We start from the raw sequence: 25,968 nt of genomic DNA on the forward strand, positions 1-25,968 counted from the left end.
ACACCGGACAATTAACATGCCTGTACATCTTTGAGGGGTGGGAGGAAACAGGAGCTAGAAGAAACTCACTGGTTTCTCAGAGAATTTGCAGACTCTACGCAGATGACACCTGGTGTTGGAGTCGAATCCAGGTCTCCAGAGCTGTGAGGCAGCGGTGGTAGAATCCAAAGGGATCCTACCACAAAACATATCCTTACCTCCCCCCACTCCCTCCGCCTTCCACAAGAATCGCTGCCTCTGCGATTCCTTTGTCCGTTTGTCCTTCCTGGCACTTGTGTCAGCCAGCGGCCTAAGTGCTACACCTGCCCCTACACCAGCTCCCTCACGACCATTCAGGGCCCCAAACAGTCCTTCCAGGTGAGGCGACACTTCACCTGCGAAGCTGCTGGGGTTGTCTATTGTGTCCGGTACTCCCGATGTGGCCTCCTCTACACTGGTGAGACCCGTAAATTGGGGGAGCGCTTCATCGAGCACCCCCACACCATCCACCACAAGCGGGACTTCCTGGCGGCCAAACATTTTAATTCCGATTCCCATTCCTGTTCTGACACGTTGGTCCAAGGCCTCCTCCTGTGCCATGGCATGACATATCGATTTCTGCTTCTGGTAAACCAATTTCCACCCCCTTCTTTCATTCCCCACTCTTGACCTTTTACTTCTTCTTCCCTGCCTATTATTTCCTCCTGGGTCCCTTTCTCCTACGGTCCACTCTCCTCTCCTATCAAATTCCTTCCCCTCCAGCCTTGGATCTTTCCCATCCACCTGGATTCACCTATCACTTTCATTTTCGCTTCTTCCCCCCCCCCCCCCCACCTTTTTATTCTGGCATCTTCCCCCTTCCTTCTTAATTCTGAAGAAGGTTCTCAGCCTGAAACTTCAACTGTCTTTTCACTTCCCCAGATACAGCCTGAACTCCTGAGAGTGAGCATTCTCTCTGTGTTGCAGTGGCAATTACTGCTCTGCTTTGCCAATCAGGCGGTATTGCAACAGTGCTTTTGGAGTTCTGTTGAGGTGGAGAGAGGAAGGTGTGTCCCATATCTGCTCACTCTCAGTTGTTAGAACAATATTGGGGAAAGTGTGGGTAATTGCAGCCATCCAGAACTTACTGAGTTCCCCTGAATAGCCCTCTGAAGAGGATCTGCTCTTCTCCCTGATGGGATTTCTGTCATCTTCTATTTACATCTCCAGACAGATCAACTATGTTGAACAAGCCTTCAGCACCTTCTGGCAGCCAGCACCACCATCACTTGTGGCATTTAGTCTCCCTCAGTCCCCACCCTTCCACTGACATTCCCTTTCTTCTCTCCACATCTCCCTCTTCCCTGTAACTTCACGCATCTGGGCAGCACAGGAGTGTAGCGGTTAGCGTAAGGCTATACAGAGCCAGTGACTCAGGTTCCGTTCACGCTGTTGTATGTAACAGTTTTGCCCATATGGGTTTCTTCTTGATGCTCCAGCTTCCTCCCACAGACTTAGGGGTTAGTAGGTTAATTGATCACTTCATTGTAATTGAGCAGTGTGGGCTTGTTGGGCCAGAGAGGCCTGTTACTGCACTTTACCTCTCACTACAAATAAATATTAGTACAAATACTAGACTTCAATTTTTTTCCTGTTCCGATGCAAGATTAAAGATCTAAAAAGTTAACTCTGTCCCTTGCTCCACTGAACCTGCATGATCAGCTGAGTAATTGCAGCTCTCTCGGGTTTTATTTCACAATTCCTCAATAGCCCTACCTTTTAACTATTCCTCCCTCTCTGTTGTCTAATCAGCAGTTTAAAATCGCACAGAATTTGGAATATTTTAACACTTTAAATTTGGTGTTTTTGATTCATTATTCAACTTTAAAATCATGTTTATCTTTTATTAAATTACTTGGTTCAACTCAATTCTTTTCAGATGCCTCTGAATGGCACAGTGATTTTTTAAACACTATTAAAAGTTGCTCATGTCTTTTTACAATAGTCAGAAGGAGGTGGGAAGATGTAGCAGTTTTCCAGAGAGTTTAGGGCATGGAACCTTTTCATGGAGTCACCAGAGTGTGTGCAGCCTTCCGGAATTTATTGATGGATTCTGTGATACTTCTAGTCTAAGGAGATCACCTACACTGGGGCCAGGTAATTTGTTCCTGTGGCAGAATACAGGTGCCGATTCCGAGCAAGGTGGTGATGCCTGCAAGGGCCGACTCAATACTTCTTGAGATAAGATTCTTCATCAGTATACTCCTTTTGAATTTATTATGAGCGTTTGTTGCCTGATATTGCATAGTTGAGAGAATTCTGTTTTTACTGAATATTGGGGGGGAGGGGCGGGCAGAGACTTCATTTCATGCCATATCTTCGCCACCAAGGCCATGTGCCTCTATGAAATACAGTGCTACCAATGAATGGTGAGCTTCGCATAACAAATGTGGCTCACCTACATTCATACATCACCTCTCCCAGAGCTGAAAGTCACAATTCGCAACATATAATGTACATACTGCACAAGTAATTGGTAGCTCTTCCTCACTAGCTTCTCTGTAGAATTCATTTTGGAGAAGTCATGGAATGGACTCCCCACACCAGTCAAAGCAGTCCGGGTATAACAAGAGAGCATGTTACTTAGCACACAACCAGACCTGTCCTCATGTGTTCCACAGGCTGCTAGGATACTAGCTGTTAGCAGCAGGAAGGGGCAGGATGTCAAGAACAGGGGCTTGGGGGTGGCAGGTTACTGCAGCCATGGAGATGGGCCTGATTAGCAACTCACTAACAAGCCAAGACTGAAATGGGTGGCACATCACCAATCTGACTGCGGGGAGGGCCCCAGTGTTAAGTGTCTCTTGGGAATCAAGCATTCAAACAAGACAAAAGAGAAGAGGAGGGATGAAATGAGACAAAGGGGAAAGAAAGGAGAGAGGAAGGCCTTCAGTAGGGGCTCATTCTGGTGAGTACTCCACCTTTCTGTAAACTCATATCCACCATGCGTGGCTCCTTCAGCTCAAAGAAGAAATTCTTGTTTTTCTCATACTCCTCATCATCAATTATTTTGATCTGAGCTCTTTTGCTGCAAATGAAAAACAATAATGTCACAAGGGAAGGGAAAGGAAGCAGGGGAGGGAGGCAAAGGGTGGGCAGGGAGAGGGTGGGACTGTGGGTGCAGCGATGGATGAGCACTGCCCAACAAGGGCAGTTTGTTAATACTGCAGAGCAGAGATTGCATTGCTGGGGAGGAGGTGCACTACACCTGTGGATAAATAACATACAAAACTTGGAAAGCTTCACCCTGGTAATTGGATGCATTTTGTGTATTATTAACCATTGCGGTAAAGTGACTGGATGAAATAGCCCTGCTGGCTGCTTTAAATGTCAAAAACTATGTAAGCTCAGATCCGTGTTAAGACGCCAAAGGAGTTTCATACTAACACGTTTATTACAATGACATGAAGCTTCTTCAGGGTAATAATGGTAAAGGTGCCAGTGATTCAGAACACACACAACTCAACACAGCAATCACTAGAATGGCTCTCAGAGGTTGCGGCTGACACAAGATAAAAGCTGACGTATTTATTCACTCTGATAAATTTCACTTCAGTTAAAAAAAGTAAAAATAAAAATTTGAAATAAAATAAAAATATGCTATCCCAATGTTTTCATGCATTTTATTACTTGAAATAATAAGGTAATTTCATTTTGCAAATGTTAACTTCTGCCATAGATTCCCTTTATTACACAAAAATATCCACAGAAGAGGTGTTAATTACCAGACTGGAGTTTGATCAGGTTTCGATGAAATCAGAAATCACTAAAATCTCACTGAATTTGCAGCATACATTTATAACAGTTCAAGGCCTCTGTCCTGTTTTCCCCCCACATCTAGCTTGTTATGTTGGACCAAAATCATAAAAAAAACTGCTCTATGTCATCACAGATTTAATCACAATCAAATTTGAGGCTTTTAATTATTCTTCAACATTATTTACAATTTGCATGGAGGAGTTACATCATTGTAAAGCAGGGTTCCTTCTGAATAACAAGGCAATACTGTCAGGAAGTTTACACCATTTGTAAATGGAGCAAGATTGAATAGCTGCAAGGTTCCTTACTTCTACATCTACCATGGCCTTAATTCTGACTGCAAATTAGTGCCCTTGACAGGAAGCAAAAGCGTGGATGTACCAATTTGGCAATGTAACGGCCATCCGAATTGTGGTGTCAGGAAACAGGAAACAGTAATTGCCAGCCCCTTTGTTTTCTCCGGAACTCTTTCATTCTCAATGCCACTGTGTGTAAAGATCGGCATTTGGAATGAAAGAATTCCAGGGAAAACAAAGGGGCCAGAAATTATAGCTCCCTGCATTACAGAGAAGTATCATAGCATGCCAGTACTTTTGTATTAAAAAAAATGAAATTTGGTATACAAAATAAAAAACTTAATTACTGATTTATAATTAACATTAAAAATAACAGAAAAGTAACCAATCCATTCATTGGTCAAAGCTGGATCTCAGCACATATACTCTTGGAAAGAAGAGAAGTATATCTATATGGGCTGTTTAGCATTTGTAGAGACTAATCTTGTTCCTAACTGTACTGGCAACATGAGACTAGATTATGGTTAAGAGTTTCTTGTTGCTATAAAAGTATGCAATAAGCTAATTTAACAGCTGGGGGTGGCTGTTCTCCCTTTTCAGCAGTGAGCTGACATGACACTTCCAGGAGGATTCCTTCACCAGTAACTCCTGAGATATTTATTGACAGGGTGGACTGAGCTGCCAGGAACTGACAGCGTGTAATTATAGTGTCATGTTATTGCAACTCAAGGCAGGTGGAGAAGGGCTGAGGAAGGTGCCCCCTACCTGTCAACACTATCCAAGAAGCAACCTGTTGGCTTGAGAGCAACAAATGTTGTAGACACCAGAGAGCCAATGGGTCTGTTTATCCCATATGAAGGATTTACAATGCTCTTGCTGTACACTCATTGCTCCCAGCGTTTCCCAGCTTTGCTTTGTACCCAGGATTGGATGCACAATGCTCTCCACTGTGACTTAAGAAACTAACTTTTCAGCAAGAACTTCACGTCACACTCTTACTAAACTGTTTTGACCTTTTTTTTTCCACATTGCACACCAATCTTCCTTCTCAAATTGCCAATCTGTGGGCAGTTTGTACAGCCTACAGATATCAGGAGATAGGAATCAAAGTTTCTTTGACAAAGCACGCTTACATCTAAGATCACATGCGAGCCTGTTTACTACCAGGATCTCAAAAGACAAACATACTGCTGTTTTAACCTATTCTTCCACCTATTTTATAGGGGATACTGCTGTTTTCAAGTCAAGTTTAGTTGTCATGCAGCCATACATGAATACAGTCAAACGAAACAGTGGTAACCTGGGGCAACGTGCAAAACACAGAACCAACAGTCATTTGCAGCACCAGGCACAAATACTCCTTGTCTTCTGCCGAGTGAACACTAGAGGGCAGCACCAACTCCAGCCTGTTGAAGCTTTGCCGTTGTCCGCTCCCCCCCACCCCCTGCCACCGTTTACCAATAAACCAGTGAATCGGACTTCCAGCATTCCACACCACCGACATCCAACAGTGTCACTAGGAAAGCGACCAGGACGATCACTCACTGTTAAACTGCACACCTCCTTTGTGATCCACTCTGACGCTGGCAGCAGTACAATCTGCACCGTCCAGTTCCTTCAGCTTCTCAGCCAATGAACTGACAGGGCACACCTGAGGTACCTTAAGTTCTTAATGTCCGGCAGGGTCTTGCAATCATAAAAAATATATTTTAGAAAGACAATACTACTTTTGGTTGGCCCTGTAGAAGCCACTGTGTCTGAGCACGCCTCCATCTTACCAGAAGATGTTATGTTTTTCTTATCTTTTTGTAATAGATATCGACAGCCAGCTTGAAATAATGGTGAAAGGTCTAATGTTTGTTGAATATTGTCAAATCTCATCCAGTCATGTTGCCAGTGCAGCTAAAGACATGATTATCAGGTTATAGAGTATAGCAACAGGCCTTCTGGCCCACTATATACATGCTGATCATCAAGTACTTCCCATTCTAATGCAATCTTCCAACACTGTCCCAAGGCCATCGTCCAGGTGATTAGAGTGGTAGTCCAGCTACTTCTTACATGTTGTGAGAGTCCCTGTCTCCATCACTCCTTCACGCAGTGTGCTGCAGATTCATAACTACCCTATGAATGAAAAAAGGCTTCCTGAGATCCCATCCAAGCCAAGTACCCCTTCCCTGATTTTAGACATCTCCACTAAACTGAAAGTTTCTTACCATCAGCACTATCTCTGCACCTTATCATCTTGTAATCATCAACTAAGTCTCCCATCAGCCTAATCTGCTTTAAGGAAAACAAACTTAACCCATCTTGCCTTTCCTCATAACTGAAACACCCCATCCCAGGTAACATCCTGGTGAATCTCCTAGGTACTCTGAGCAGTGGAATAAGCTAAGACGCCATTCCTTTCTGATTTCGGGTTGAGGAGGAACAACATCAATATCCATAGAAGGGTGGAACTTGGCACTTGGGAACGTAAACATGACAGCATTGATGAGATGATTGCATTTTCACACGATGCAATAGAATTTTCCAGTGGCCGCTCTGCAAATGGTGTTTGACAAGACGAAAGTTTGTTGAACATTCTTTGATGGTGATATTGCTAAGTGTCATCTGCTAGTCATAGAGATTGTTTACTAGAGGACCTGGATGGGGATATTTGTAAAATTGGTTTGGACAAGTCTAATCAGCCAGTTCAATGATGGCATGCCAAATGAAGATAAAGGAGAAAACCAGAAATCCAATCCAATACTGACCCCTCAGTTTAGATAGTAAAACTATACATTAATTTCCATCAAATGATATGTATGTAGTGATTTACTGGAATGATTTTATTTGCTGAAAGCTGAAATCTGGAGATCAACATATTTCATATTTTATTAAACTGAAGCCGTTGATCTTACAGCAGGGATTTATTGTACTACAGAAAGGGCAGAGCTGAGAAATCATATAAAGGAGGCAGAAAGATAAATTCACAGAGGGATTAGGAATAATGAAGGAATAAATAAAAGCTAATATAAAGCAACACCATAAATAAGGGTGTTTTCTGTGCACCATATCCACTCTTTACTGCAGTACCATGGCTCCACATAAGTATGTGGACTGTGTTGCTACACAGAACCGGAAGACTTACTGTCCCATTGTAAGCTGCTATTGACCTATTCATTACTCTCCACAATCTGGGTGAATTTATCTTTTTAACCTCCTTTTGGGTCACAGCATGTTACTGCCTCTGCAGTAGAATAAGCCTGAGATCGGATTCCAGATTGTACCCAGGAATAGATATCTACCCAATACTTCATTATTCCTCAAAGTTTTCAGCTGCCTTCCGAACTGCAGTCAATTGGAAGTCAGAAGTGTTACTTGCACAAAACGAATCTGGTCAGAGAGATGTGTTCCGTTTGTCTCTAAAATACATTTTGTGGACTGAATGCTACGTATCACAACGATGCCACCTCTCGCGTATGCCAGAGCACCTGCTAGGCTTCGGATTTCACTTCTGGAGCAGATTGCATTTGTCTGTTCCTTTATTCCTGAGGCCACACTTAGTTTTTGTGCTGAAATTGGCCCAAAATATCCTCCAAGTCTTATTTCTATGGATGCCCTAGGAGGTGGAACAGTCTGCCATTAATGACCCGGTCTATGGTAGTGGATCCTGAGGCTCTGTCACAAACTGCCGTCATACTCTCTTGACAGCAACTAACCAGCACTTTGTCCAACTGTCAGGGCTGCCAGACCAAATCATAAGAGAGGGTTCTCCAGCCACGACCGGCATAAATATGAGAAGCTAAATATCAAATGCATCTATCCACTCGGCCCAGGATGTGACAATTGCCTGCGTATTCTTGGTTCCTGCAGCAGAATTGGAGATCAAGTTCACTGCCTCTGCTTGGTTCTGACTTCATGTGGTGAAGCGCTGATGCTAATGTTAGGGATCCACTGGCTGGCACACTGCAACTAGGATTCAGTTCTCTACAAAGCTGCCTGCGTGAAAGCTGGTACCTCAAATGTACCAAGCTTCCGTGAACCCTGGAAAGCTACTCATGAGACTATAAATTTGCAACCTATTCCTTTAAGCACTCTGAGGTGTAAGCCATTAGATCCTGGAAATTTATCTGCCCTAAGTCCCATTACTTGTTCCAATATAAAGTATTAAGTACAGTCAAATCCCTCCCTTGAGTTTTGGTTGAAATACCGCGGTGCCAGCTACGAAAGCTGACGTCTCCAAAGGAACAACAGCTGTGAGGAAAAACACAGAAGCCCACCAAAGCAAGGTAGGAAACAGGTGGTAGGACAAACTATACCTTTCTATTTACTATTAATTTCCTATGTTGTCAAAACTTGGCAATTTGGGCCGGGTCCCCCACCGGACTTAGTCTGGTGAGGAGGGTGTGAGGACACCCAGCAGGACTGAAGAAAAACAAGACCTGACAAAGGGCGGATGAGCTCCTTATGAGCCGACGGCCATCTTCCGTGGAAGAGATTAAAGCCTCCCCACGTATCTACAAATCGTATGCTATGCACCTAGTTAGTAGAGACATGATGAGCTTGGGCGCTGCACCGTGTGCCTGGACCTGCCCAAGGCCTCCGTCTAAGGAAGGGCCAAGCTCGAAGAAGCGGCCGCGGCTGGAGGCCGATACGGCCTCGGGCTCGAGCTCGGCGGGGGCGGCTGCAGGTGGTGCCAAGGCAGCCAGCAAGAACAAGCTGGAGGAGAGGCTGTACTTGGTGCTGTCGCAAGATCGAAGAAGATGGAGGTGCATAGCCGCCAACCCTGGATTCGGGACGGCACCCACTGACTGACTGACTGACAAAACTTATTTCTCTCACAATTTCCCTCTTACAAATGCAGAATGTATTTTCCCCGAGGCAGATGTGTAATTGTGCTGTAAAATATTACACTACCTCAAAATCATTGTTCACACATTGAAACTGGTCAGTGCAAATTATACTTGGACACAAGTAAGAGGTAGGGATTGCATTACCTAATCATATTTACACAACACTCACTGTTGTGTAAGAGGTGGGGATTGTATTACCTAATCATATTTACACACACACTCACTGTTGTGTAAGAGGTGGGGATTGTATTACCCAATCGTACTTACACACACACTCACTGTTGTGTAAGAGGTGGGGATTGTATTACCCAATCGTACTTACACACGCACTCACTGTTGTGTAAGAGGTGGGGATTGTATTACCTAATTAATCTGGTGGCAAATGCACACAGGTACAATAATGACAAAATCTTTCCGCGGTGGTCATTATAAACAATTGAGAAGCATGATAAATAATTGCCTGTTTATCATTACATGGGCAGTCTTTCACCAGATTCCTCTGGGGTTCTGATCCATTTTATGGATGTGTACTTAGCCCCCTGCTCTACTCGTTTTACACCTATGACTGTATGGCTAAGTACAGTTCCAACACCATATACAAGTTTGCTGGTGATACACCACTGTTGTGGGCTGTATCAAAGGCAGTGATGAATCAGTATACAGGAGAGGGACTGAAAATTTGGCTGAGTGGTGTAATAACAACAACCTCTCACTCAATGTCAAAAGGACCAGGGAACTGATGGAGACTTCAAGAGAGGGGAAACCTGAGGTCCATGAGCCAGTAATCACTGGAGGATCAGAGGTGGAGAGGGTCAGTAACTTTAAATTCCTGGGTGTCACTATCTCAGAGGACCCGTTTTGACCCATCATATAAATATAATTGAGGAGAAAGCACAAGAGTGCCTCTGCTTCCTCAGGAGTCTGTGGAGATTCAGCATGTCATGTAAAACTTCAGCAAACTCCTCCAGGTGTGTGGTGGAAAGTTTGCTGACTGGTTGCATTATGGTCTGGTAACAGAACACCAATGCCTTTAAGCGGAAAATCCTACATAAAGTAGTGGATTCGGCCCAGTACATCGGGGTAAAACCCTCCCAACCATTGAGCGCATCTACATGGAACATTGCAGTAAGAAAACAGCAATCTTCATCCACCCAGGCCATGCTCTTTTCTCACTGCTGCCATCAGATGGAAGATACAAGAGCTTCAGGAGTCACACCACCGCATTCAAAAACAGTGACTGTCCTCAACCATCAGGCTCTTGAACCAAAGGGGATTACTACACTCACTTAGGACTCTTTTATCTTATTATTACATGCTTTTTATTTATTGCTATTTATTTATTAACTACATTTGCACAGATTGTTTACTGTTCCTGATGTTTATAGTTTACAGATTCTGTTCAGTTACTGTTCTATAGATTTGTTAAGTATGCCTACAGAAAAAGAATCTCAGGGTTGTCTGTGGTGACATGTATGTACTCCAATAATAAATTTTACTTTGAACTTTGATGCTATTCCCCCAATATTTACACAACGTATTGGCCTGGTCTTGCTACTAAACTGAACGATAGGCATTGTGCAGAGGGTAGCATTTTCATATCAAACAAATGTTGTTCTCAGAGTGAAATTCAACAACTCGGAAGACCCTTGTGTATCTGAATCAGGCCCTCTCACTTCCCTTCTTAGAGGCTTAAGTGGCTGCCTGCTCCTCCTCTTCCCACCTGGGACCCAGCCTGGGCTTCCTTGAAGCTTCTCTGATGCCACTTGGAGTCACGTCAGCTCCCAGCTGCAAGAACTACAGTAGATTAGTCACAGCTGTGATGACTCAACATAGTCTTGTGACAGCAATACGTTACCACCACAGCCCTGACTTACTGTATGTATAACGCTCACAGACTTTATTTGCACTTTTCTAGCTGGAAGTTGTGTGTTTGAAAAAAGTAATAGATTTATTAAACGCTTACTTTCATCTGCCTCGTGCACGTTGTACACACACACACACACACATAAACTAGCACAGACAGTACATTACCTGCTGAGAACTACTTCCATTCTAATGCTACCTCATCATTGTTGGTGAACGAGCAAATGTGGAAAAGGGAGTTGACACACTGGTTTACCAAAGGGCTCACCACTCAGTGATGACGCAGTGCACTGACCATCATCATTCAGAGAGTGGTGAATCTGTGGAATTCTCTGCCACAGTAAACAGTTGAGGCCAGTTCATTGGCTATATTTAAGAGGGAGTTAGATGTGGCCCTTGTGGCTACGGGGGTCAGGGGGTATGGAGGGAAGGCTGGGGCGGTGTTCTGAGTTGGATGATCAGCCATGATCATAATAAATGGCGGTGCAGGCTCGAAGGGCCGAATGGCCTACTCCTGCACCTATTTTCTATGTTTCTATGTTTCTATATTGTTGGCTGATCTGCTGCCACAAACTTCCATGAAGCCTGAGGCACGAGCCACTGATCTTCGAACACCATGGAGAATGAAAAGGAATGTGTCAAGTCTGTGAGGTGCTGCGGAGATTGTGGGACTGTGGGAAAGACCAAGGGGTGGATTAGAGTCTAGAACTGGTGGCCAAGCCTGCATCTTTTGTGTGTAGGAAGGAGAACTCATTTAGGGAGCAGGGATAGAACTGGAGTGATGGAGAGATGCAATTTGTTATTATTGCAGAGAAACAGCACAGCACTGTGGATATTATCAATGGGATATTAGGGTGCTGATGCAATCGATTTTGCCTTAACTGGGGTGGGATTCAGAAAACATTGCTACCCCAGGAATGACACAATCACAGGCAGGTCTCGGACAATCTCAGTTAATCTGCTCCTCGGATGCAGCCTGGGACCTCACTGATCACGTGCACACCTTTCAGGGAGTATTACAATTGCATAGAGAATATTGCATATCTGACGCGGAAATCCTGCGACATGCAAGCTGCAAAAAGCTGCAAACTCAGCCAGCTCCATCACGGGCACCAGCTTCCCCGGCATCGAGGACACCTTCAAAAGGCGATGCCGCAAAAAAGGCAGCATCCATCGTGAAGGCCCTCTATCGCCCAGGACATGCTCTCTTCTCATTGCTTCCATCAAGGAGAAGCAGCTTGAGGACACACACTCAACACTTTAGGAACACCTTCTTCCCTCCACCATCACATTTCTGAACAGATAATGAATCCATTCATACTACCTCACTGAATTTTCTTCTTTTTTTGATTTCTTTTTGCACTACATATCTAATTTATTTGTAATATATTACGGTCATTTATAGTTTTTTTATTATGCATTGCAAAGCACAGCTACCACAAAATAACATAATTCACAACATGTGCCAGTGATATTAAACCTGATTCTGAGCTCAAATCACAGTCAGAATTCACTGGAATCCAGGTAAATTCCTGGAGTAATACCACCCGGAAATGGGTGTCACCTCACTTCACTTCTGGAAAAGTCCATTTTCCCTTGCTGAATTAAATAGGCGCTGACTGGTTTTCAGCAAGATAGCCAGCTCATGCATCACTTATAGGATAGATCACGCCAGCTGTATTGCTGGGAAAGGCATTGAGAGCGTGGCAGTAACAGTAGCAGCTGACAACATGCGGAATAGAGGCACTGGTGACAATCAGCACATAACGTGAACGTTATGTCAATGCTACCAAACTGGACGTCAAAGACATCGCCTGTGCTATGTGCTAATCATGAAGAGCTAGGCAGGCGTTTAGCAACAGGATGTTCCTCCTTAAAGCTATTTTCCATTACTATCCGGCTCGTTAATAACTCAGTAGTGGGGTGTGTTGCTTCGGTTCAATGCATGGTTGACGGTTCTAAACATCCATCAAGCTGTTAAAGGCGACATACAGAGCGTGGTGTGCCAGGGATTAGAAGATTTTTGTTGACATCAAAGCTTCTGAAATCACAAGGTGTTCTTGTAAACACAAAATACTCTGCAGATGCTGGGGTCAAAGCAACACTCACAACACGCTGGAGGAACTCAGCAGGTCGGGCAGCATCCGTGGAAACGATGAGTCGATGTTTCGGGCCGGAACCCTTCGTCAGGGACCGCTTTGTCGAGCATCTCCGCTCCATCCGCCACAACAGACAGGATCTCCCAGTAGCCACCCACTTCAACTCTGCTTCCCACTCCCATTCAGATATGTCCATACACGGCCTCCTCTATTGCCATGATGAGGCTAAACTCAGGTTGGAGGAGCAACACCTCATATACCATCTAGGTAGTCTCCAGTCCCTTGGTATGAACATAGAATTCTCCAACTTCCAGTAATTCCCTCCCCCTCCCTTCCCCCATCCCTATGTCACTCTGCCCCCTCCCCCAGCTGCCCATCACCTCCCTCATGGTTCCACCTCCTTCTACTACCCATTGTGTTTTCCCCTATTCCTTCTTCACCTTTCCTGCCTATCACCTCCCTGCTTCCTCTCCCCCACCCCTTTATCGTTCCCCTTACTGGTTTTTCACCTGGAACCTACCAGCCTTCTCCTTCCCACCCTCCCCCACCTTCTTTATAGGGCCTCTGCCCCTTCCCCCTACAGTCCTGACGAAGGGTTCCGGCCCGAAACGTCGACTCATCGTTTCCACGGATGCTGCCCGACCTGCTGAGTTCCTCCAGCGTGTTGTGAGTGTGACAAGGTGTTCTCGGCCGATCAAGTCACTAAGCACAACACCAAACTATTACTCCAGCTGGTGTAATTACACTGTACTGCTGCAGCTACTAACTGTCACCATACTACACTGTGAATCCATCTAGATCATTACCCCATGCAATTACTGCTGTTAGCTTCACTACACCAGAACATTACTCCTAGTAGCTTGCATCATTAGTCTTTCCAGGATCGCCAAAACCCACCATATATCCTGCTACTGTCCATAGGTGCATGACTCGCGAAGACAGCACATCCCACCCCTGCTAGGATCACTATTAACTCTGCCGCCATCACTGAAATGCACCATTGTTCCTGTTGGTGTCATTATACTGAACTGTCATGCTTGCTAGAAATGCTCTTCTGCTCTCTTACTGCTGCAAATATTATTCTTCTCTTCCTAGGAAGCCCAAGGGATAAAGGCTGATCTACTGCCACTCCTGCTGATTTCATCACAACGCTACTTCTGCTTGTAGAGTATGACTGAACTGCAGCCCCATCCTTACTTGTGTCACTGCCACCCTACCACTCCAGCTGGTACCTCCACACAGCAACAATACTGTTGTAAATTCATTCTTCTCAGGCGGACTCTCGGGATGAAGAATGTCTTGCTTTCACTCCAATTCTGTGAGCTCTGGCATTGCTGATGAGGCATCTGCAGACTCTTCAACAGATTGGGCTGAAGACGACTGAAGGGATTTGTCTGTGTGGCACTGTGAACCTTCTGCTATACAGCTGGTCCACCATGGGCTTCACAGCAGAAAATTCATGAGGCATTTACCAAGACTCTGGGCAGTGTTGCTAAGACACCAGTCAAGCTAATTCCTGATGGCTTCATGAAGATGACAGTCCTGCACTAGAGTGTCCTCCAGAAGGTTTAGTCACTGCTCTGCTTGAAAATTGGCCAGCTCCTGCCTGAAATGTATCACTCAGTACAGCAACATTGGTAAAAAAGTGATCAAGCTCTTGAGATATACAAGTCTGCAATTGTTATGATGGTCCTGACACTCTGGGTCCAAAACCATGTTGAAGAGTGCATTGCTTCTTTGCCTGTGCATTGCTTCTTTTCACAGGCTTCTGTGCACACAGGCTTTACAGAGCTCTAGTCTGATCCAGTGGCAAGGTGGTCTAAGATCTCTAGATGCTCGGCTTTGATGCAGGAGAATTAATACTCACACATTAATGGGCACACGGATAGGTGCTGCCCAGCATGCAAGTGTAGTTGGTAGCATCATTACGCTGTGCTGTTCCACCTGCTGATAATACCCTATAGCATCGTCTGTGGAATTTGTTGCCACGATCGGTGGTGGAAGCCAAGTCATTGGGTGTATTTAAGGCAGAGTTAGATAGGTTCTTGATTAGCCAGGGCATCAACGGGTATGGGACGAAAGCAGGGGAGTGGGGATGATTGGATGAAGTGGATCAGCCCAGGATTGAATGGCGGAGCAGACTTGACAGGCCGAATGGCCTACTTCTGCTCCTACGTCTTATGGTCTTATGGTCTTATTCCTGCTAATGTCATCACCCTGCACCTTCTTTCTTACTGGTAGCATTATCTGGTAACATCACTCTTCTAGTAACATTGCACCACACCACATCTCCTGGTAGCCCCATAGCATTGCACTACTCCTACCAGTACCTCCACAAGGCAAATTATTGTGAATGGTATTAGTTTTCAGGGTAATGGGGAGCTGCAGCAGAAGCAATAACTGCAACTATCTACCGTAGATCTTAAGGTATTTCAGAGTCAGAATTAGGTTTATTATCACTAACATATGACATGAACTTGGTTGTGGTACTATGCAAATACATAAAAATCTACAAATTACAAAACATCAATAAATAAAAGGAATAAGGTGGTTGAATTTGTGAGCTCATGAACTGTTCAGAAATCTGATGGGGAATGGAGAAGAAGTGCTCTTAAATCAGTGATGGTGGGTCTTCGAGCTCCCACACCTTCTCCCTGATGGTAGTAATAAAAAGAAGACATGCCCTGAATGGCGAGGGTCCTAAATAATGGATAGGGCCTTCTTGAGGCACTGCCTCTTGAAGAAATCCTTGATGTTGAGGAGGGCTGTGCTTGTGATAGAACTGATTGAGCCTCTTCAGGAAACTGTGCATTGCTTCCACTCTAGATTGTGATGCAACCAGTCAGAATGCTCTTGACTGTATATCTATATAAATTTGTACAAGGTACTGTTGACAAATCACCTCAAACTCCTAATGAAGTTAAGCCAGAGTCTTGCCTTCTTCCTGACTACATCGATGGCTTGGGCCCAGGATAGATCCTCTGAGCTGTTAACGTCCAGGAACTTGAATCTGCTCACTCTTTCCACTGCTGACTCCTCAAGGAGGATTAGTATTCATGTATGGTTACGTGACCATTTACCTTGAACTTGAAATAAACCTCAATCCCAATTGACCTGATTTGGATTCCACGCTTTTATTTTTAATGTTGCCCTCCATTCTTCAGTTCAAAATAAGCTCTGACCTGTATTTACAATTTGTTAAGGATTTGATCCGTATTTCCTTTCTTGTAACCCAGGATTAAAACCTTCCGAAAGTGCATAGATTCATCTGTGACCTTCTGCAGTTAATGTTTTCCTAAGCTCTTGCTGTTTTATGACTATTTTATTACATTCATTAAATATTGACAGTCCCTTCTCCTAAGTCAACTGAAAGAGCATTGACTAGTTTATTGGAAGTTTTTCAAGGTGACTTGATCTATAGAAATAGAAATTGCAGTTTCAACTTGCAGCAAGTTCATAGATTTTATAGGTATTCCAAAGTGAAGTCAGCAATAATCGATCTATTGCTCAGATACTCTGTGCATTTGATTAACCTCTGAAGTTATATATTAAGAATGAACTGTCAGTAAACTCTCTGCCTTTCTGGTTCAAGGGAGAAAGCTGAGTACAAAACACTTGATGGTGGAGTAAATGAAACAGACTTTACTAATACTTTACACATCAGGCCCACCTACTTACCTACCTTCTGAAACTCCAATAGAACTGTCTCAAAATTACATTTCTTTACACATTATGTTTTGCCTTATCAAATGTACAATCAAATGAGCTTAAACCATGAATTTATTCCCAAATCTCTTTAGAACAACCTATTGGTGTGAACATGAGAGCAATTTATGACAAACCATGAAAAGATGGGCTTTTTAGTGATCATGTTTTAAAGCATAACCCACCCATGTTTATTTCTCAAGCCACTATACTTAACATCATCATTCATGGCTGACTCTCTTTCTATCACTTATTTCTTTACTCAATTCCATTTCGTGTACAGCACTCAATGCATTAAAAGTAGAAGGCATGTTACACGTTCCCTCTGTGACACCTGAAAATCATCATGATGCCTATTGGTGCTCCGAGATATCAGACAGTGTGAAAGGAGGGAGGAGAAGATGGCGGCGTGACGCAGTGCGCGCGGCTGTTCCGGATGAGTATCGATATGTGTTAACTAGGGGCCGTGCACAATCCGGATTTGATGGGGACAGCCGTGAGAAGCACAGAGGAACATCTGGAGTAACCTCTGAAATGCCTGCTTCGCTGCCACTGCTACAGTGTGATCGAGAATCTCCGGAGACGAAGGCCCCTAATCCTTGGCTTTGCGTATCGCCTGTTCCCGGGGCCGGGGTCGAAGCACTCGGCAGAGATGGTGCTCGTTGCTCGGTGTTGAATAGGTGGTTGGAGGCTCGGAGTTTTTCGGATGGACTCGGGGTCAGACTGTGGTCGGATGCTTCCAGGATGCTGCACTGGCAAGCTCTTGGTGCTGGAGGTTTACCATCTGCGTGAGATGATGGGACTTTCGAGAGATTTTGAGACTTTTACTGTGCCATGGTCTGTTCTTATCAAATTACGGTATTGCTTTACACTGTTGTGACTATATGTTATAATTATGTGGTTTTTGTTAGTTTTTAAGTCAGTTTATCATGTGTTTTCATGATATCATTCTGGTAAAACATTTTTTATCATTTCCTAATGCATGCATTACTAAATGACAATAAAAGGGGACTGCATGTCCTCATAATCATAATAATAATTAACCTTCAACTCCTCAAGGTATTTAATGGATGAGCCTTCAGTGCAACCCCGAATTTATAGTCACTCATCTCTTTAATTCTCTGGTCACACTACCACTCTGATCTTCTTGTCTTTGGCATTTGACACTCTTCCAATCCAGTGCAACAGAAACTTGTGCAGAAGTGTCTAACCTTTCTGTCATGTGTTTCAGAAACTCTGAAGTCAACACATTTAACAGTCAACTCATCTGTTTCCTTACCTGATGCATCCCCACCCTGTTTCACCTTCCAGGATCATCATTTTTGTCAATTAAACCTCCCCAACTTCTATCCTACCACAGGCTGTATATTTTATCTTCTCCTTTTTTAATTATATTATTTTTAGACAAAATTCTATCTTGAAGTGTAAAACCCACATACAATGCATTTGGGTGAATCAGTGAAACAACTAACAGAGTTGCTATCTCACATTCCAGTGACCCAGGCTCAGTCCTGACCATTGTATGCACTGAATTTGCATTGTTCTCTCTCAGACTTGTAGGTTCCCTTCCACACATTGAAGGCATGTCAATAGTGTAGGTGAATGGTAGAATGCAGGGAGAGCTGGTGGAAAGCTACAGGGTAAATTAAAGGAGGAATGGGATACTTCTGTGAACAGGCAGAGTCTCTATCAAAATGGCCACTTTTTAAGTCATGAGGAAATATTGTATATGGTATCACTTTATTGAAGTTTCACAATGCAGAGGTGATGAATTCACCTTATGTCCCCGCCAATATTTACCCTCCCGTCTCTATCACAGAACAGATTATTTGCCACTATCCCATTGCTGTTTGTGAGAGCTTTGCATTTACAAATTGATTGTAATGTGTGCCTCACTCCAACACCGACTCCACTTCGGAAAGACAGCTGGCTGTAGAATGCTCTGGGATGGTCGGAGCCATGAAAGGTACATTGCTCTTCATTAGAAATGCTCAGGAGTGTGGAGGAGATGAGTGAGGAAAGCTGAAGAGTGCCCTACGATGTAAAATGAATATCATAAAACATAGAACATACAACACTAGAACACATAGAACATACAGCATAGCACAGTACAGGCCCTTCGGCCCACAATGCTGTGCCAGCCTTTTAACCTAATCAAAGATCAATCTAACACTTCCTTCTCACAAGGCCCTCCATTTTTCTTTCATCCATGAGCTTATCTAAGCGTCTCTTAAACCACCCAGATGTATCTGCCTCTGCCACTACCCCTGGCAGCACAGGTAGCAAGAACACTCGAGCTAGGGATAGCAAGAGATGATGGGTGTGAGGGAGTGTGGAGGGTGGCGATCAGAATCTCATACCAACTACAAACAAGGCTATGTCATACAGTGTCTTGAGTTTATTCTGCCATTCAATTTAGATCATGGCTGATTCTGTGCATCAAGCCCATTCTCCTCACTGATCCCTACCCTCTCATCTTCCCCGCTGGTCTCCCTGCCTCCATCCAGAAATTCTGCGATCTCAATGACTGAGCATCCAGGGAAACAAATCTGAATAAAGTAAATTTTCCTTGTCTCAATCCTCAGTGACTGGTCACTTATCCTGTGGCATTGGAACCTAGTTCCGAATTCCTTAGCTGTAGAAAACAACCACTCATCTTGTGAATTCTTGAAGCATTACAAAGCTATGCGAAACGAGATAGGAAATAAACGGGGCCCTGATGGAAATTTTGCATTTTTGTTGGCCATAGGCTGTAATGAGCTTGTCAGGCTTGTGCGGGAAGCTGGAGAGCATTGGGCTCTGAGGTTTTTAGAGCACCTGAGTTTGTTAATTGTTGTTTAACGAGAGTTGTTAATCATTTAGAATGCCTTGTGTTTTTCTCAAGCGATTCACTCTTTGCAATGCGGTCTCCTGGTGTTGTCTACTTAAACTTGTTAAGTTTATTTTGAAAAACTTAGGGATTCTGTGTTACTTGCATTATTTAAGCGGATGCCTGATTAGCACTGATCGTGGGACCCTAGTTTTAAGAATGTTATGTGTCACTTAACCAAGCCATCAATGTTCTGTTGGAACTCTTATGAATAAACTCTGGTTGTCATCCCTATATTGGTGTCTGTCTTTCCTCCGTACTTAGTAACAACATTGCCAGCACACATTGTGACGGAGGCAAAGCACCAAGTAAACTGGTGGATAACTAAAATTGAGACGGGCAACAGCAGTACGCCAGAAAACTACTGACTAGTGAGCCCTACTTAGATCTGTGATAGGGAAAGTATTGTAGAAAATATTAAGGAACAACATTCAAATTCATTTGGATCAGGAAGGCACCATAGCTTTGTGAGGGGAATATCCTTTTTCACTAATTTGATAGTTTTTTGATGAATTAACCAAGAAGATTTGTGGAAAAAGGCAGCAAATGTTGTCTATATTACCTTTATGAAGGCATTTGAGAAGATCCCACCTGGCCCAGTAGATTAAGAAATAAGATTCAAGGCAAGCTGACTAATTGTATCTTAAATTGACTTGGTGATATGAGGCAAAGGGTAATTGTAGAAGGATATTTTTTTTTGATAGGAAGTCTGTGACTAGTGGTATACAAAAGGGATCAATAATGTGTTTGTGATATATGGTAATGTTTCGGATGTGAATGTAGGAGGAATAATTATTAGATATGCAGATTATATGAAAGCTTATTTAGTTAGAGATACTGCTCAGTATCAAGCCTATCTGGTCCAATGAGCCTGGGGCAATTACACCCATGTGACTAATTAACCTGCTAACGTGTATGCCTTTGGCATGTGGGAGGAAAGCAAAGTATCTTGAGGAAACTCACACAGTTACAGGGAGAATTTCCTTACAGGCAGCGGCAGAATTGAACCCACATCGCTGTAAGTTGGTGATACTGTAGTCAGTGAGGAAGTTACCTAAGGCTACAACAGATAGAAATCAGTTGGAAAGTTGGGTGTTTCATTTGCAAATGGAATTTGAACCTGTCAAGTCAAGGTGATGCACTTTGGGTGTCAAATAGAGGTAGGACATATACAATAACTGGTAGTGCACTAAGGAATATTGATAAGCAAATGTACTTCAGGCTCAAAATCTGTAATTCACTGAAAGAGGCATGCAGATAGATTGGATGGTAAAGACGCATACTTGGCTTTCTAAGTTGGGGCATCAAATATAAGAGTTGGGACACTAAATTACTATTTTGGGAAAAACCGGTTCGGACAAACTTGGAGTATTGTGTACACTTCTGGTCCCCACATTATATGAAGAATGTTGTAACTCTGGAGAGAGTGAAGAGAAGATTCACCTGAACGTTTCCTGGATTGGAGGACTTCAGTTATGGGATGGGATTTGATAAGCTGTGTTTGATTTCCCTGGATCAAAGAAAGCTGAAGAGTGATCTGATTAAAGTATAAAAGACTTTCAGAGGCATAGATATAATAAATAGACAATGGTAGAGCTGTCAAAAACAAGAAGATATCATCTTATGGTGAGGTGTAGGAGATTTAAAGGGTATATTAGAAGAAACTTTTTACAAAAAGGGTGGTTGATAGCTGTCAGAGAAGGTGATGGAATCAGAAACAATTACTACATTCAAATGCCGCTAAAGTGTTACTTCAAAGCATAGAAGAGGACAGTAGACATGAGATCCAGCAGATGCAGGATATCTTGAACAACATGCACAACTGCTGGAAAAAGTCAGCAAGGTAGAGAGCATCCATGGAGGGGAATAAGCAGTCAATGTTTCGAGCGGAGACCCTTTGTCAGGACTGGAAAGGACGTGGTTAGAAGTCAGAATAAAGTGGTGGGGGAGGGGAAGGATTACAATTTAGCAGGTGATAGTTAAGACCAGGTGAGTGAGAAGATCGGTGATTGGTGGAAGGGGGAGGATGAAGTAAGAAGCTGGGAGATGATAGGTAGAAGAGGTAAAAGGCTGAAGAAGAAGGAATCTGATAGGAAAGGACAATGCACCATGGAAAAAAAGGAAAGGAGGAGGAAAACCAGAGAGAGATGATGGGCAGGTGAGGAGAAGAAAAACAGTAAGAGGGTAACTAGAAAGGGGAATAGAAAAAGAGAAGGGAGGTGAGGGCAGTTATTAATGGAAGTTAGAGAAATCATCCAATCAGGTTGGAGGCTACCCAGATGGAGTGAGGTATTGCTCTTCCAACCTGAGTTTTGTCTCATTGCGGCAGTAGAGGAGGCCATGAATGGACATGCTGGTGTGAGAATGGGAAGTTGAATTGAAATGGGTAGCCACCGGGAGAGCTTGACTTTTGCAGTGGACAGAACAAAGATGCGCAAAAGATGGTCCCCCACTCTGCACCAGGACTCACTGGTTACACCGGGAACACCCAACCGACTCGCAAGTGAAGCATTGCCTCTCCTGGAAGAACTATTTGGGCCTTGAATAGTGGTGAGGGAGAAGATGTGGGGCAGGTGCAGCACTTGTCATGCTTGCAGGGATAAGTGCCAGGAGGTTTGTCTAGGTTCCTCTGAAACATGTCTAAATCATTGAATGTAAACCATGAATAGCTGATCCAGTGACATCCTGCTCAGGACAGCCTGCCCAGTAAGTAAGTTTATTCGCAGTCTTTTATCATTGATCTCAGCTCTCATCTCTGGACTCTAATGTGTAGACTGCCTTTACTCTATCTCTCAGAGTGGGCAACCTCCTCATCCCACCCAGGGATTGATCTAATGAATCTACACTGCACTTACTCTAATGCAAGCCTATCCTTCTTTATGTGAAAACACCAAACATTTTGCACAGTATTCAACAATATCAGGAGGACTTCCTTAACTTTTATTCCAACCCCTTGCAGTGTAGACCAACACATCACTTGCTTTCCTAATTGCTTGCTGTATCTGTGTCTTTATTCATTTCAATGTCACGTTTCTCACTGTATGATCTTCCAATCAATGTGCATAACTTCACATTTCCCCACTCTGTACTCTATTGTCACATTGCACTCTCTTAATGCGCATTTATCCCTTTGCAGACTCTCAGTTCGATAGCCAGCTCAGCTTTCTTTCATCAACAAACTTGATACAATCTGCCATTTCATCTAAATAATTTAATAAAAATTGAATACCTCATGGCCCTGAACCGATCCCTTGTGGTACCCTACTAATGAATCCACCAATATGAATACAGCCCACTTACTTCTAATCGCAGGCCAGGATTTTTTTTTTAACTGTGTTTCCTATGTGGAACTGTTGATATTTGTCATCCTAATTACTAGATAGTTTCAGCATTTTTGGCCAAGATCCTCCAGCCATTTCCCAGTTGAGTTCCCCATGGAGGTCATTGGCACAGCCGGATGATGCTGAGTTTCCTCAGTAATTATGTTGGGAGATCTGCTCTTGGATGCTCTGTTAGTAAGCCTGGCATGTTTCACAAGCCCATTCTTCAGGCTCCAGAGAAGAAAAGGAAGAGCAGCCCACGTTTATTAATGATATATGTATCATACGTTGCTTATATAACATGGTGTTCAAAGCTCAAAGTAAACCTATATATACACACAACGAGATTCATTTTCTTGAGGGCATACTCAATAAATCCATAACAGAATGAATGAAAGATTAGATTAGATTAGATAATGAGGACATGCAGTCCTCTTTTATTGTCATTTAGTAATGCATGCATTAAGAAATGATAGTGTTTCACCAGAATAATATCACAGAGACACATGACAAACCGACTGAAAAACTGACAAAAACCACATAATTATAACATATAGTTACAACAGTGCAAAGCAATACCGTAATTTGATAAAGAACAGACCATGGCACGGTAAAAAGTCTCAAAGTCTCTTGAAAGTCCCATCATCTCACGCAGACGGTGAACCTCCAGCGCCGTAAACTTGCCGATGCAGCATCCTGGAAGCATTCAACCACAGTCCGACTCCGAGTCCGTCCGAAAACTCTGAGCCTCCAACCAGCTTTCCGACACTGAGCACCATCTCTGCCAAGTGATTCGACCCCATTCCCGGCAACAGGTGATAGGCAAAGCCGAGGATTTGGGGGCCTCCCCTCCGGAGATTCTCGATCGCACAGTAGCAGCAGCAGCGAAGCGGGCATTTCAGAAGTTTCTCCAGGTGTTCCTCCGTGCTTCTCACGGCTGTCTCCATCAAATCAGAATTGTGCACGGCCCCCTAGTTAACACATACGATATCATTCGGAACGGCTGCGCGCGCTGCGTTGCGCCGCTATCTTCACCTCGCTGTTCACATTGTCACTGCACCAACTTGGTGAAAAAAGACAACAAATGATGCAAATTCAAAAGTAAAGAAATAATAATAATAATAAATAAATAAGTGAGCAATAAATATTCAGAACATGGATGAAGAATCCTTGAAAGTGAGTGTATACGTTGTGGGAACATTTCAATGATAGGGCAAGTGAAGTTGAGTATAGTTAGGTGCATTCCTCTTTGAAGACTGATAAGCTTCTTCAGTAAATTTGAAAATATAATTTATATTTTATTAATGTTATCAACTATTTGAAGAGGTTTTTGTGTACCTTTAGCTGATCTTCCTTTTTAAGCTGTACAAACTCTTAAATTTAGATTGTGGGAGTAAATCAGTAAGTGTCGATCTATTGTTCCAGCTTTTGATAATTTGTTCTCACAATCTAACCTATTATCTTTGAATACTTATTGCTGCTTCCTCAAATGTTATCTACTGCATCTTACTCAAATCTAATCCTCTCCTGTGTTCTTAGTTAGCTACGGATAGATCCACTTTTCTCCAGCTGCTTTCAATTTTGCAAACTACAGCACATTCACTGAGAATATTGAAACATACCTTTACATGAATGCCCATTGGTTATCTATTGATAGAAGAAAATAGTAACAATTATATTTTATATATTGCATTTAGCAGTAAATCTGCTCGTTTTTAATAATGCAATATATTGAGGGAAGTAATTAACTTTTGTCTTCTCTGTTCCTGTTTGATTAAAACATAATCTTGGTTGCCTCACTAAAGGTTAACTCATTTTCATAAGATATCCAACAGCTCTTCATGTTAAGCCAACCACAAGATGAAATTATGGCAGTTCCAAAGGCAGATTTCAATTAACAGCAGGGTGAAACTCATCCTGCATCTTGATTTGCCCCAGAACATCTTTGTTTCTCCCTGTTGACGAACACAGGTTTGCTCTTTCACCAGTAAACCATCCTAACTGCCAAAAAGCGAATTAGAGGTTTAGTACCTGCAGGCCGATCAATGTGGTATCAAATAGTCCCAAGTGTCATAAAATCCTGCTGAGGCAAAGGGCTTCTGTTTGTGTGTTGGGTTGGGGAGAGAAGGCAAGAATTTTAAACAGCGCTGAGAAGCATTCAGATTAAAAGTTTATTAAGACTTTATTTAAACAGCTGTGGATGAGTGTGTCCCCACAAAATCATTCAGGGTTTACACCATTCAGAAGCCTGGGATGAACAATGAAATCCAGAACTTGCTGAGAGCCAGATCAGAGGCATTCAAGTCCGGAGATCAAGAATGCTACAAGAAGTGCAGGTGTGATCTCTGCACCAAGTGGAGATCTACCTGCATCTTCTGGTCTAGACTGGAATCAACGAGGGATGCTTGACAGCTGTCGCAGGGTTTGAATATCATAACCTCCTACAAAGTTAAATCTTGCGACATAGGGGGCAGCAGAGTTTCGCTTCCAGATGAGCTCAATGCCTCCTACGCTCACTTTGATCACCAGAACAGGGAGGAACCATCATTCACCCCATGTCTCCTGATAATCCTTTGGTCTCAGTATCTGAAGATGGCACATGGGCTGCCTTCAAGAGAGTGAAACCAAGGAAAGTATTCAGTCCAGACAGAGTTTCTGGCCGAGTACTAAAGACCTGTGCTGACCAGCTGGCTGGTGCGTTCACAGATGTCTTCAACCTCTCGCTCCAGTAGTGTGTGGTACCCATCTGCTTCAAGCAGGCTTCAAACATACCGGTGTCCAAGAAGAGAATGGTAACCTGTCCCAATCACTATTGCCCAGTAGCACTTACATCCACAGTGATGAAGTATTTTGAGAGGCTGGTGTTGAAATATATCAGCTCCTGTCGGAGTCCTGACTTGGATCCGCTCTATTTCACCTATTGAATCAACAGGTCTATAGCAGATGTCATCATATTGGCTCTTTACACAATCCTAGAACATCTAGACAGCTATGGTACATAAGTCAGGATGCTCTTTCTTGATTACAGCTCAGCACTTAATACCATAATACCCTCAAAACTAATGAGTAAACTCTAAGACCTGGCCCTTAATACCCCCTTGTGCAATTGGATCCTGGACTTGTCAGTTCGGATTGGCAAAAACATCTCCTCCACAACCTCCATCAGCACAGCTGCGCCACAGGGATGCGTATTTAGCCCCT

General features: G+C 43.4%; 1 protein-coding gene across 6 annotated transcripts in view; it reads right to left on the reverse strand.

Moving 5' to 3' along the window:
* Positions 1-25,968, reverse strand: part of slc8a3 (solute carrier family 8 member 3) — a 520,179-nt gene that overhangs the window by 160,567 nt on the left and 333,644 nt on the right. The window contains exon 3 of one of the 6 annotated variants that reach the window (XM_072265834.1): positions 2,940-3,046. The exons of the other annotated variants lie outside the window; for them this stretch is intronic. Within the exon in view, the coding sequence (XP_072121935.1) occupies positions 2,940-3,046 (107 nt within the window). The remainder of the gene's footprint in view (positions 1-2,939; positions 3,047-25,968) is intronic. 6 annotated transcript variants of the gene reach the window in all.

Source organism: Mobula birostris, chromosome 1 (genome assembly GCF_030028105.1).
Source record: "Mobula birostris isolate sMobBir1 chromosome 1, sMobBir1.hap1, whole genome shotgun sequence".
Lineage (NCBI taxonomy): Eukaryota > Metazoa > Chordata > Chondrichthyes > Myliobatiformes > Myliobatidae > Mobula > Mobula birostris.